This window comes from Phoenix dactylifera, chromosome 17, assembly GCF_009389715.1.
Source record: "Phoenix dactylifera cultivar Barhee BC4 chromosome 17, palm_55x_up_171113_PBpolish2nd_filt_p, whole genome shotgun sequence".
NCBI lineage: Eukaryota > Viridiplantae > Streptophyta > Magnoliopsida > Arecales > Arecaceae > Phoenix > Phoenix dactylifera.
In genome coordinates this window covers 14,964,750-14,976,762 of record NC_052408.1, presented here as the reverse complement: position 1 = coordinate 14,976,762, position 12,013 = coordinate 14,964,750, and the positions used below count along the sequence as shown (strand labels likewise).

Sequence of the window (12,013 nt, the reverse complement as noted above, 5' to 3'; positions counted from 1 at the left end):
AAAATATATTCGTGCCAGCGATCCAGCCAAAAAAAAAAGTTCCCATACGTTACACTGGGCGCCACCGCCATCCAGTTGTTCTCCAACTTCTTGCATGAACGCCATAATATGGACACGTCTACATGGTAGTTTTGTACAGGTGTGGGAAGAGTGATGGGCTGAGGTGGGGTGTTTGCTGTTGTGAGATGAACAGCGAGGGGTTCGTTTATTTGTTGTGGTTTATTTATGATGTTTATTTATTGTTCTCTGGAGATTTGTATTTATCCTATCAGTGTTTCCAGTTTCCGCCGTACTTCCACCGTCTCTCTCGCTCCTCTCTCTCTCTCTCTCTCTCTTCTCCGTTTCGCCATTTAAAGGCCTTCTGCTGTGTACCAGAATAAAAAAGGCCATCCGTATTCTTCTCGATCCCTACTTCTCTCTCTGGGAGTCGCATTTGGCGAGGGAGCGGGGGGGGGTTGTTGAAGGAGGGCTTTGGGGGCCGTTCGCCTTTCGGGCATTGATTGCGGTTTGCCTTCCTTCCGTACGCCTCCGGGCTTCGGAGGCCGGGGTTCGTGCTATTGCTTTTGGCGGAGGGTTTGGTGGTTGGGCGTTCTTTGAATCGTTCGAGTTTCTCGCGGGGCCTTTTAGCTCTGCGGTTTGCTTCTCTTCCGTCGCCGTCGTGTCCTTTTCTTTCTGTCTGTGAGGTTGGTTTTTTAAGCTCTAGGGTTCTTTTCAGCAATTAATGGTCCATGGTTTTGGTTGGGTAAGTGGCCGGGGTTTGACTCGGGGCGGTTTTAGGGTTCTCTGGTTTGGGGTTTGTTGGGACGAAGTTAGGAGTGGTACAAAGTTAAAGGTTTTCTTTTTCTTATTTTTGGAGCCGGATGGTGGCGGAGATGACCGCAAGTTTCGGCTTGTCTCCGTGGGATAACGTAAAGGAGGCGTTTTGGCGAAACTGGGGCTAAAAAGATAGGATTTTTTTTTGTTGTTGTTGTTCTGGCTTGCATTTTCAGCATTCCTGGTGTTTCTACTTTTTCGCGGAGTATTGTGGGCTTAGGGTTTGTCCAGGGGCTACGCTAGAAAGATCGATGCTTGGTTAACATTTGGGCTCTCGTTCGTCAAATCAAGTCTTGTTTTAGCTTTCCTTCCCCTTTCGCTTTGTTTTTGGACTGTGGAGCCCAGGATCAGAAATGTTTAGCTTTCCTCTTTGTTTATAGGTTTCAATTGTTTTCCTTATGTTTGATTTCTAAATGTTTTCAGGCATCCCAACTTTGGAGGTAAAAGTAAAAAAGAAAATTCTTTTCATTTCTTATCTTCTATGGTTTGTAAATGCTTCTTGTTATTTTATCACCAGGGACTCTAAACTGTGTTCGTTCTTCGTAATCTTCCATCCTTGCGAACTATCTAATCCATGCATGGACGGGAGGGATGCCATATCGATGTCTGGTCCATCTTCATACTACATCCAGCACAGAGGTATTGGTGGGAATAATTCTGGAACACAGACAGGGCTGCATGCACCACCTCCCGGCATCCGCTCGATGCAGAACCCCAGCTCGAGCTTACCTGTACAGCACCCTGGAAGTGTATCAATTGGATCAGCGTTTCAGGTGGAGACTCCATCCTCGATTTCACCGCATGGCACCAGCCCGGGTGGCGCAGTTGGAGCAGCTCAAGGAGAAACTGTGAAGAGGAAAAGGGGAAGACCACGGAAGTATGGGCCAGATGGAACAATGGCATTAGCTCTCTCGCCATTGCCTTCGACTCCTACAGGGTCGAGGTCAGGCTCAGTGTCTGGTGCAACATCGGTGTCAGGGTCAGGGTCGGCCGCTCAAATGCAAAGGCGGGGTAGAGGGCGGCCACCCGGATCTGGGACCAAGCAGCAGTTGGCTTCTTTTGGTGAGTTTCCCTTTTTCTTTCATGTGGTTTTGGTACGAATTGCTATTTCTATTGACTGAGCTAAGATTCTTTTTCTTTGGCGCTTCTTTTTATTCAACCTAGGTAATTAGAATAATGTGGCCATATATTAGTTTTATTAAATATTTGTTTCATTGTCTGAAGGCAATTTGTGTTTCCTTGTCATTGCCTTCATGGTCAATGTTGCATGATGGGTTTGATGACTGCTGCTACTTGCTTGCTTTTCTAGCTAGTCTCTTGCCATTGTGGAAATTCTAATGGTTGAATGGGTTCGTAGTGACCTATGATATGCACGCCTAACAGGCACATAGTCTCGCAAATGTTGCAAGGCATTCTTCTATGATATCTGAAAGCTTTCATAAGTCGGGGCATGGGGCAAAATGAAATATACGATGATGGATTCTATGCAGTGTTTGGCTTGTCTCCATGTTAATGTATTTCAACTCTAATTGTTGGAGGCAACTCAGTGCTGTTTTTAATATTCGCATCTGATCTATCATATCAGGGAAGCTGCCCTTTCTTTATGCTGAATGCTTGTCTAGCCCTTCGAAAGGCATTCACTGTCCAGAATTAAATTATTCCTGCAACCTCTTTAACATGAAAGAGGCTGAGATAGTAGTTGAGGCATCAGTCATCTTTTTTCTAGTTTATCCCCATTTAGTTTTTAGAGAGAGATCATAAGTTGAAGTTGCATAATCAGAAGTATTGCCACATGCTGGATTTAATTAGGAAACATTGGTATTGGAATATTGCTCATACCCTGCATTCTCCTCACTTTGTTTCAATATGCCTAAGGACCGCCAAATTCTGGATTTTTTTTAGTGAGTTGCTGCACCCCCCCCCCCCCCCCCCCCCCCCCCGGGGGGAGGGTTTTACAGGTCATCATGGTGTTGCTTAAGGAATATTTCATTATTGTGGGTGCATAGCATGAGTTAATCATTTGGTGAAATAAAAATTCCATCACTTATTTCTAATATTTATGTTATGTCTAGCTGTGTGAAAGCAATATAAAACTTAAAGTTTTTTCTTTGATTGATCTTTACAGAATTCTTGCTTCTGTTCTGGTTTGTATTTTTTCTGCCTGTTAGCATCATGTACATTACATGCAAGAAACAAATAATTCATGTAAGGTTATTAAGAATAACTGGATGGTTGTCCAAGATTAAGTAGCTACTTTGATAATTAGATGCCGTTATTTATTTTAGCGGTCTTAGAATGCTATTGATACATCAAATGGCACAACTATTCTCCTTGATGCTTTTTAAGATTTAAATGTCTTCATTCTTAGGCATGCCACCATTGCAATTTATACTTAGTTATCATATTATGCTTATTTTAATGTGAATCTTTTCAAGTGTACCTTACACATCTTCTCTTGTGGCGTCCTCTACTGATTCTCAAACATTCATGTTGAAGTTTGAAGGGGACTGGTATTGGAGTGTCTTTCACTTGGCTATGACTTGACATCTTTTTGCTGACTGTGTTATAGGGGAATGGATTGCTGGCTCGGCTGGAATGGGTTTTACTCCACATATTATCACAATTCCGATAGGAGAGGTATGACTAGCCCCTTTAATATCTTCTGAGTAGCTGATTATGAAGTTCTTCTTGAATGTGATGACACTTGAACTGACAGTGTTTAGGTTCCGTAATTATAGTCATTTTGGTTGTTTTTAGAGAAGAAAAACCTTATGAAGCAGTCATGATGCAGTGGCTGTTAGTCCATTGGGCACTTCCTGCTGCATTTGGTTTTTTCAGAAATATTTGCAAAATTATGGATGAAAACGAGGACCGGAATATGAGCTCACATAAATTTCTCATTTGGTAGTAGAGATCTTAAAAATATTACATGTGGTTTGAATTGAAGCCTGTCCCTTCTGCTTTTCATTTTGATGTGCTTCTTTCTTTTCCCTTTCCTTCCCTACCTTCTTTCATCAGCCTATGTTTCCTTGATGGAGTTTGTAGCTGCAAAAGTAGTTTCCTATGCTTGCCAATAATGTGAGAGAAAAGGATTAAAAAAGGTGCTAGAGGACAGAGGAAAAAATGTAATGGCGAGGGATACCGTGCTGCTGTCAAAGTGCTTGCCTACAATCAGGGTGATCACCTAGCAGTACTTCAGCCAAGTGCATTGCTTAAGCTCTAGGCAAGGTTCCTAAGGATGTCTGTGTGAATCAATTTTTTGTAATAATGACAGGCATCAAAGATTGTATGCTTGCCTGACTTGAGTGATGGAGTTGGGTGTGTGCCAACATCAAAGGCACAGCGGATGAATAGAATTGGATTGCTCTTTTTCGATAGATCATCAATAACGTAAATACATTGAATGCATAACAAGAGAGGTTAATACTTGTAATGAAGATATGAGAACCCAAGAAGGTAAAAGAAGATGGATCAAGATTTCTCTAGGTACTATACAAGGTACTCACACTCGGCAAGCCCTCCAAGAATTATTCGGCGTATCCTCCTCGTCTCTTTCTTCCTTTCTTCCTTCTCTCTCTATCTCTTATTTTTGTTTGTGCGACATAGGAGGGTTTCCATGCCTTTTCCTAGGCACCCTAGCTATGGCTCTCTCTATCTCCTGTTCCCTCATATCCCTTGTGCCCCTTCCTCTCCTATTTATGATAGGAGGGTCGGCCCTAGGGTGGAAGCTCTGGGCAACCTAGGAAGCCCTATGCATGTTGCGGCCCATTAGGGTTAAACCCTAGTAACTAGCTAATAAATAGAAGTGCAAATACATTGGCACATTTTTTTAAAAAAAATTACATCAAAGCTAATGAATTAATAAAGTTAACAAATTGCTTCTAACTTCTAATATCACTAGAAGAATTGCCAAATGAAGAAAGGAACTATTTTAAGCTCTAGACCATGTAGCCAGAAGCAGAAGTCTGCCACATGACTATTACCCCTTACATGTGAATAATTAACATATCAAACTGGCATAAACATGCACAACTTTATGTTTTGCTTTTCCCATCTCTCTTCATGAGCATCGCCAACTATTTGCATGTAACAAAACTTAAAGCTTCTTGTTACACCTATTTGCAGGCATGGTCCTGATTATCTAACACAGCCGATAGGCCAATAGTCCAAAAACCTCACAGATAATATCAATCCAATCAGTTGATCATCCTGGAAGAAGTTTCATGTTGAAAAGCAAGAAAACTTTTTTTTTTTAAAAAAAAAAACCAACAGTAGAGGCAATAACAAATCCTAACAGGGCAAGCTACTTATAAAATTTATTGTTTCCTTAATATTTTTCATAACCACATAATATATGAACTTTAGAACTCTCTAGCTGATGCTCCAGGAAATTGCACCTATATGTCCATCCAGTTGTATCTCCACACCTCCATATGTGCTAACCTTCCTCTAACTAATCTTTTCACGAGGCTTTCATAATCCATGGCAACATTTATAGGAGGGCTTTCCAGTTCGAGATGGGATGGGAATCTTAGACGTGGGGGAGTACATGCAGGACAAATTTTTTGAAGAGTTGTTTGGATGTTTATCATATTACGTATTAAATCTAATGGTTACAAAAACTTCTGGACATAAATTATTGATACTTTCTTATATAGTATAGATAAATAACAAGGGTGTTTTCAGCACAAAAATTTATCTTAAATTCAGTATCCAGAGTCTAAGATACGAAGGTCAATTTCACTTCCCATGCTTCGTTACACGGGATTTTAGTGAACACCTTTCTTTTTCCCTAAGCATTAGTTAGCATGAAAATCTTGATTCTCCAAGGGTACTTTATCAATTCTCTGTTTGGTAGGAGATGTGGTTCCTTTTTTTTTTTTTTTTGATTTTTCACTATAACAATGATTTGACTACACTTCACTTTTCTTCTACAGGATATTGCTACGAAGATAATGTCGTTTTCACAACAGGGCCCAAGGGCTGTGTGTATACTCTCAGCAAATGGTTCTGTTTCCACTGTGACTCTTCGTCAGCCTTCAAGTTCTGGTGGAACGGTTACCTATGAGGTAGGCATATGCTTTTTCTTTTTCCATGCAGCATAGCTGAATACTGCTTTTTTTTTTTTTCTCCTTTTCTTTTATTTAGAACTGTTAGAGTCCATGCAAAGTATGACCAAGCTATTATTTGACCATGTTATACTAATTCCCTTGCTCTTAATATCTGATGGAAGTTATAAATGAAAAGTAAGAAATATGGATTCTCATTATGACATGGGCACTCCTTTTTTCTTCTAGCAAAATCTCTTGGAGGTTGTGTAGAGTTTCAAGAATCTCCATGATCAAGGTTTCTCTCATGGCATTCTTTAAGTGTCATGTTTTATTGGTTTATACGGATCAACCTCATGTGTGTCTGCCAAATTGAGAATCCAAGTGATACATGATCTACCTGATTGCTATACTTCTTTATACTTCATTTGCCTAACAACTTGATGAGTATTTTTTTATCCAAAAACAGCATCCTCTAAATTTCATTTGCCATGACTGACTCAGTAATTATAAGAATACCATGATGGCAGGTGGTGGGCTATTGCCCCTGCTAAAATTTTGGGATTTCAGATATATGCAAGTTGTTGCCAGAGCATATGGATAAGGCGTGCCCATCACCCTCTGTGGATTTTGGAGTTGGTTACGAAGAAGTATAATTAGGACTTTGCTGTCATCCTAGATCTCTAGAATTTGGTAGAACATTGGATGTATTAAAATTTGAATTTCTTTAAGACCTCCCTTCATTTTATATTTCTTGATAATTCTTTACTTACCATGTTAGCCTCTGAAAATTTGAAATCCAGTCACCCACCTAGCCCACATCCCAAGTCCTACTAGTAGATGCACATCCAAGCGGAAAAATGAATATAAGAATCTCTCAAAGAGGAACTGATGTTTGGATTTAGATATACTCCTTAATTGGTCCGCTAATATAACTCTTATTCCCCTCATGTTGTTTTGAGCCCATTTCCAGGTATATGAAATCCCTCGTCTGCATTAACATAGTAGGTTTATTATGGAATTTCAATGTTTGGATGGCTTAAATGTTTTTTTTGGAAAAAAATAAAAATCATAAGTTGTTACCATTGCACCCCTCATTCCAATACCTTACTTGCCATTAAATTTGTTCAACTTGACAATGAGGTTAACCCCTCTTGCCGGAATCTGACCCATTGCCGGCCATCAAATCTTCAGTCCATTTGTTTTGTCTGCACATAAAAAAGGTCCAGTCTATATATCAAGGCAGTTTCCCTTCTTTAAGGGAAAACTCGGATGGTAGCTTGGGCTGTTTTCTGTTCGCTGTTGGTTGCCAAACTGCCCTCATTTTTTTTCTTCCCTCCTTTTCTTTTACCTTGATTATTTCTCTACCTTAATGAGATGATGTTGTATATCCACCATTATTCTATATTAAAACTGAAAAAAAAGAAAAAGCTCTGAATCCAGTTATGTAGGATTGCTACCTCCATTTTGACCTTCTAGGTTATCATGGCAAGACCCCTTATGCTTATGTACTTTGGCCATGAAATGGGTACCAGTTCATAGGGTACCATGAGATTTGGCAGTCAGCTATAAAAGATTCTATAGTTTCGGAGGATCAAACCTCGATCCACAGAAGCCAACACCATATAGAGGGGACAAGGCTACTTCATTGCTTGTCTTGCTGTTGTAATTTAATGTACATGCATTTTCTTGCTCCTCTTTTGCTAATAAAACTAATTGTCAGACAAATTTGCACGTCAGAAGTTTTTCTAGAATTTCTGTTAGTTCGGGGTTTTGATTCCATTTACATAGGCAGATAGGCTTTGTTTTCTCTTTTACGTAATTTATATTTGAAAGAAGGGATGAGTTTGTTTCTAATAACATGCTTGGAGGTTCTTGCGCAGGGTCGTTTTGAAATACTGTGCTTGTCTGGCTCTTACTTGCTGACTGATAATGGTGGATCACGCAGCATAAGTGGAGGTCTAAGCATCTCCCTATCGAGTCCTGATGGTCGAGTTATTGGTGGTGGTGTTGGGGGGTTGCTCAGGGCTGCAAGCCCTGTCCAGGTAATTGATTAGAGTTTCTGTTCCTTTACTGCATTATTGAATGGCTACCCTAAGTAGTCTTCTTCTGTAAACAGGGATAGGTTCATAAGGCTCAAGCTTATATCTGGATTGGATTTGATGCCAAATTAGTAAAATATCATTAAAAAAATACTTCTTTCGAAGTTGTCCTATATCAGAAAACTAAAGCCTTCATACGCAAAGAATTGTTTGTAAAGTACTTAAAATAGTTTTGCGTGAGCACCATATACCCATCAGTCCTCCAAAGTTAGCAACTTAACCTGGATGTATCGTTTTCTTCAGAACTAATCGGTGCACAAGCATGCGTGGATGCCGCAAGTACGATAAATTTAGCATAAATATGTGGTGTGAAATTTCATAGTTAAGTGGTACTCTATTAGAGTAGTCTTCTTCAGTATCATGTTGTATGAGATTTGACGACCTTGTGATCCATGAGATTTCTTCAGTATCAGTTTCTTCTCTCTAATCATTCATTAGATCTTTGCGTTCTTCTCTCTAATCACTAACAATTTGCATGCAATATAAGGAGTCTTGTTGATGGTGTCGCTGGTCTGATGCCTGCAAGATGGGCCTTTTCTTTTAGTTTTAATGCTTTTAAGATTTCAGAGCTAAAGGATTTCTACTTGTCTTCTTGAAAAACTTACCGTATTGAAACTTTTTTCTTCGTGGGGTATTGAAACTTTTTTCTTCGTGGGGCTCATGAGTTGTCCAAGTTGCTAATCCTCTTGGTTCGATAGGAATCCAAGTGAGTTGAATCTTAAAAATTTAGAACATTGTTGTTTGAAGCTTTCCTGCTTTGCTGTTTGTGCATTGAGTGCGGCATTGAGGTAAATGACAGCAACTAACAAATTGGGAGATCTTGCCTTGTTCGCTAACTCGTGTGTCTTTTATTAATGCTTTATCCCTGTACTGGTGACTTCGCAGGTGATAGTTGGAAGTTTTGTTTATGGTGGCTCAAAAACAAAGAACAAAACAAAAACGAGTCGGGAATCAGGCCATGAGCCTGAACTTCCTGTGGGTGATAAACAACAAAGCACCCCAACCAGTGCTGTGCTTAATCAAAATTTGACCCCTTCATCGGCTATGGGTGGTTGGACTGGTTCTAGGCAAATGGAAATGAGGAGCACCCACATTGATATTGATTTGACTCGTGGGTAGCTTTTGCTTGGATATATATAGATGGGGATTGTGTGCATGTTCCAGTGATTGTGACATTGGGTGGCTCTGTGGCTTTTGCCTTACTCCTGTGCTCACATTTTGTACTAACATATTTTTGCAGCTAGAAAACCATCAGATTTCAATTAGTAAAATTGTGTTCTTGTTATTATATGAATGAGTATATATCTGCAGCTTTGTGGTATGAGCCTGATGCTATCATTATTGTCTGAACTATCAAAACACTTTTATGCGTTTCATTATCTCAGCTTTATGTGTTTGATTTTAAAGCTCCTGAGTTTGTCAGTGTAAAAGCTGGTCTCAACTTCCTGGTCCTTTGTGCGTGCATGTGGGGGAATGTGCGATAGCTTTTATCTGTACTAGAGTTGATTAGTTAAAGAAGTCAGAATGTGTTTTCTGTGGAGATTCTGAAGAAAGGTTCTTTATCATTGGGATAATGGAGGAGTATGAAAAGAAGACAGACAAAGGTAGTCTCTGTATTTGGTTGAAGTAGCTGAGAAGTTGAGGATTATCGTTCTGCACCAAACGCAGATTAATGTGACGGATTCACAACTAAATAGAAGGCGAGGAGGAATGGGCTCTGAATCTCGGTGAATGCCGGGTTTTGGGGGAAAAATGAAAAGATTTCTCTGATGAGGGGCATGTAATGAGTGGATAGGTTATAGATTCTGCACCCAAGCTACAAAGTGGGAAGATTTTTATAGCAAAACAGCGGAAGATTTTAATGTTCAGGAGCTTGCCATGGAGGGGTAGCCCAATCATATTCCTTCCTCTAGTGTTGAGAAAAATAATACTAGGATTGGAGTGTAAAAGCGTGGTTAAGTGGCTCTCTCCATTTGCATTAGCTAAATGTTATTTAGAATTGAACAGAGATTATTGAAAGAGCTGAGGTTGTAAGCAGAGATATCAAGGTACAGCAGGGGTGATGTGCACCTCAACATCTGAGCCCATCATCACCTTGTTAAATAAATTTCAGCCCATAATAAATGAAGAAATAGCATCATCCAGGCTCACTGAACCCACTGCAAGACTCTCAACGAGGTGCTAAATGACTGTATATAAGGCATTCAAATAGTCATATAAAAATCATCAGATGTGGAGTGTGGTTAGCATTATAAGGTCCACCTTCACCTATGAGATTGAAGTCACTGAACAAAAAGAACTGTATCCATATTAATCGACAGAAATAACATCTGGTTATTAAACATCCGTATGGTACTTGGCAGTGCTCGAAACTCAGAATCATGTCTATGCATTTGAGACAAAGATGATCTTTGTAGGCAAGAAGCATGCTAACATCCAGCATCAAGACATTTGCTCATTCAGGAGAGTCCAAGCAGCTTCTTGATATGCTTCTGCAATGCACCTGATGATCTTTCTAGGTTCCAGCACCAAACATCTTTGACAACAACCATGTTCATTCTGGTGAAAGAACTCGAAGTCAATGGAGAAATTACCTCGATGCTTAATTCGGAGGTGGCAGGGGAATACCGATCCTTGACATGTCCTTCTTTGTCAACCAAGAACTTTGGAAGTTGTATTTGATGTTGTTTCCCAATAGGCCACCTTTGCCGGACTTCAAGAGCTTGTTCATAGAGGAGGCATTGTCCTCATTCACATCAACCTGTACCAATGAAAAAAAAAAGGATGAGAGAAAAAAGGGGGGGGAAATAAAGAATGAATGAATGAAGAAGTATCCAGCTTCAACAAAACGCTAGATGTGAATATTGCCTCTCTGCTGAATTCTCTTTGCTCCAAATCCATGCAGTAATCATGCAGACTCATTGCCTATTTTCACCATTATCATCTGTGGAAAACTAGAGTTAATAGTATTTCAGGTATTGGCTCTGGAGCATAACACCTTTGTTTCATGTCAAAAGCCCTGTCATAGAACTAGGATGCAAATGCAACTGCAAGGATCTAGCCATGAAATGCCTACCAATGGAAACAGAAGAAAAAACAAAATTTGACGGCATGATAGCCATTTCCTTTTTTTTATGTGTCATTCTATGGTTTTAGGCACCACTGGTTAAGCACTTAGGAAAGAACTTTATGTGATCTTTTGCGCTATATTTTGTCTCTTTCCAGGTGTCACTACAGTTTTAGGTACCAGTATACAAGGCTTAGAAACAAATCTAAACCTGGATAGAATATTTCATCCTTTTCACCATTAAGAAAAGAAAAAAACCAAGATTCGAGCCTAGAACAACTAGTTGCCAGACAAAAGGGCATAACCACTAGAGCAAGCCCCAGTTCGTTAGTTATCATTATTTTTGGTACTCAAAACAATAATCAAGAATTATCATATCCAAAATGACCACACGCAGAGGAGGGCGATCCTTCATTCACTGCCTTGTACACAAGCAGGGACAATTAAAAACAGATGCAAGGGTCCTTGCATCCACTTGAATCTGCTCTGCATAAAATAATTATTTGTTTTAACAGATATGTGATCTTCTTCATGCAGGGGTGCTTAAAATAAAGGACCCTTCCTTAATATACTCTAAAAGATGCTGCACTTGAAAAGAAAATCTTTTATTCAACACTTTCTCAATTATTATATGAATTAGATGGTTTAGTTGTTATGAACTGCTGTTTAAGGTTATTTGTTTGCTACAATTTTATTTGGTTCCCAAAAATCTAGGCATTCTGAAAGGGCTGAGATCAAGAACTTGTGTTGAGCTAAGCCACATCTCTAATAAGGCAACAACATTCATAAATATTAGAATCTAGAACATGCTCGGTGGTGCAAATATGAACAGGTTAAATTATAGTCTGATATGGCAACTTTCAAGGTTTGTCCACCCTCCTCAGGTTCCATCCTAACTCTTATCCTTTTCCATGAGATATGATCTCACTCCTGATGGTTATTTTAACTTTTTAAACAGATTATTACTTTTTTACCTTTAATAA

The 12,013-nt window shown here is 39.6% G+C and overlaps 1 protein-coding gene across 2 annotated transcripts; it reads left to right on the top strand.

The window, feature by feature from the left end:
* The first annotated feature begins 280 nt into the window (after window positions 1-280).
* LOC103719419 (AT-hook motif nuclear-localized protein 9-like) lies at window positions 281-9,284 on the top strand. 2 transcript variants are annotated; one of them, XM_008808656.4, is made up of 6 exons: window positions 281-683; window positions 1,331-1,875; window positions 3,383-3,450; window positions 5,751-5,882; window positions 7,745-7,906; window positions 8,849-9,284. In XM_008808656.4, exons 2-6 carry the CDS (start codon window positions 1,392-1,394, stop codon window positions 9,080-9,082), a joined length of 1,080 nt encoding a protein of 359 aa, XP_008806878.1. In that variant the 5' UTR covers window positions 281-683; window positions 1,331-1,391; the 3' UTR covers window positions 9,083-9,284. The 2 variants fall into 2 exon arrangements, with proteins under 2 accessions (XP_008806878.1, XP_008806879.1); XM_008808657.4 differs by lacking the exon at window positions 281-683 and adding an exon at window positions 706-1,253.
* Window positions 9,285-12,013: the final 2,729 nt, after the last annotated feature.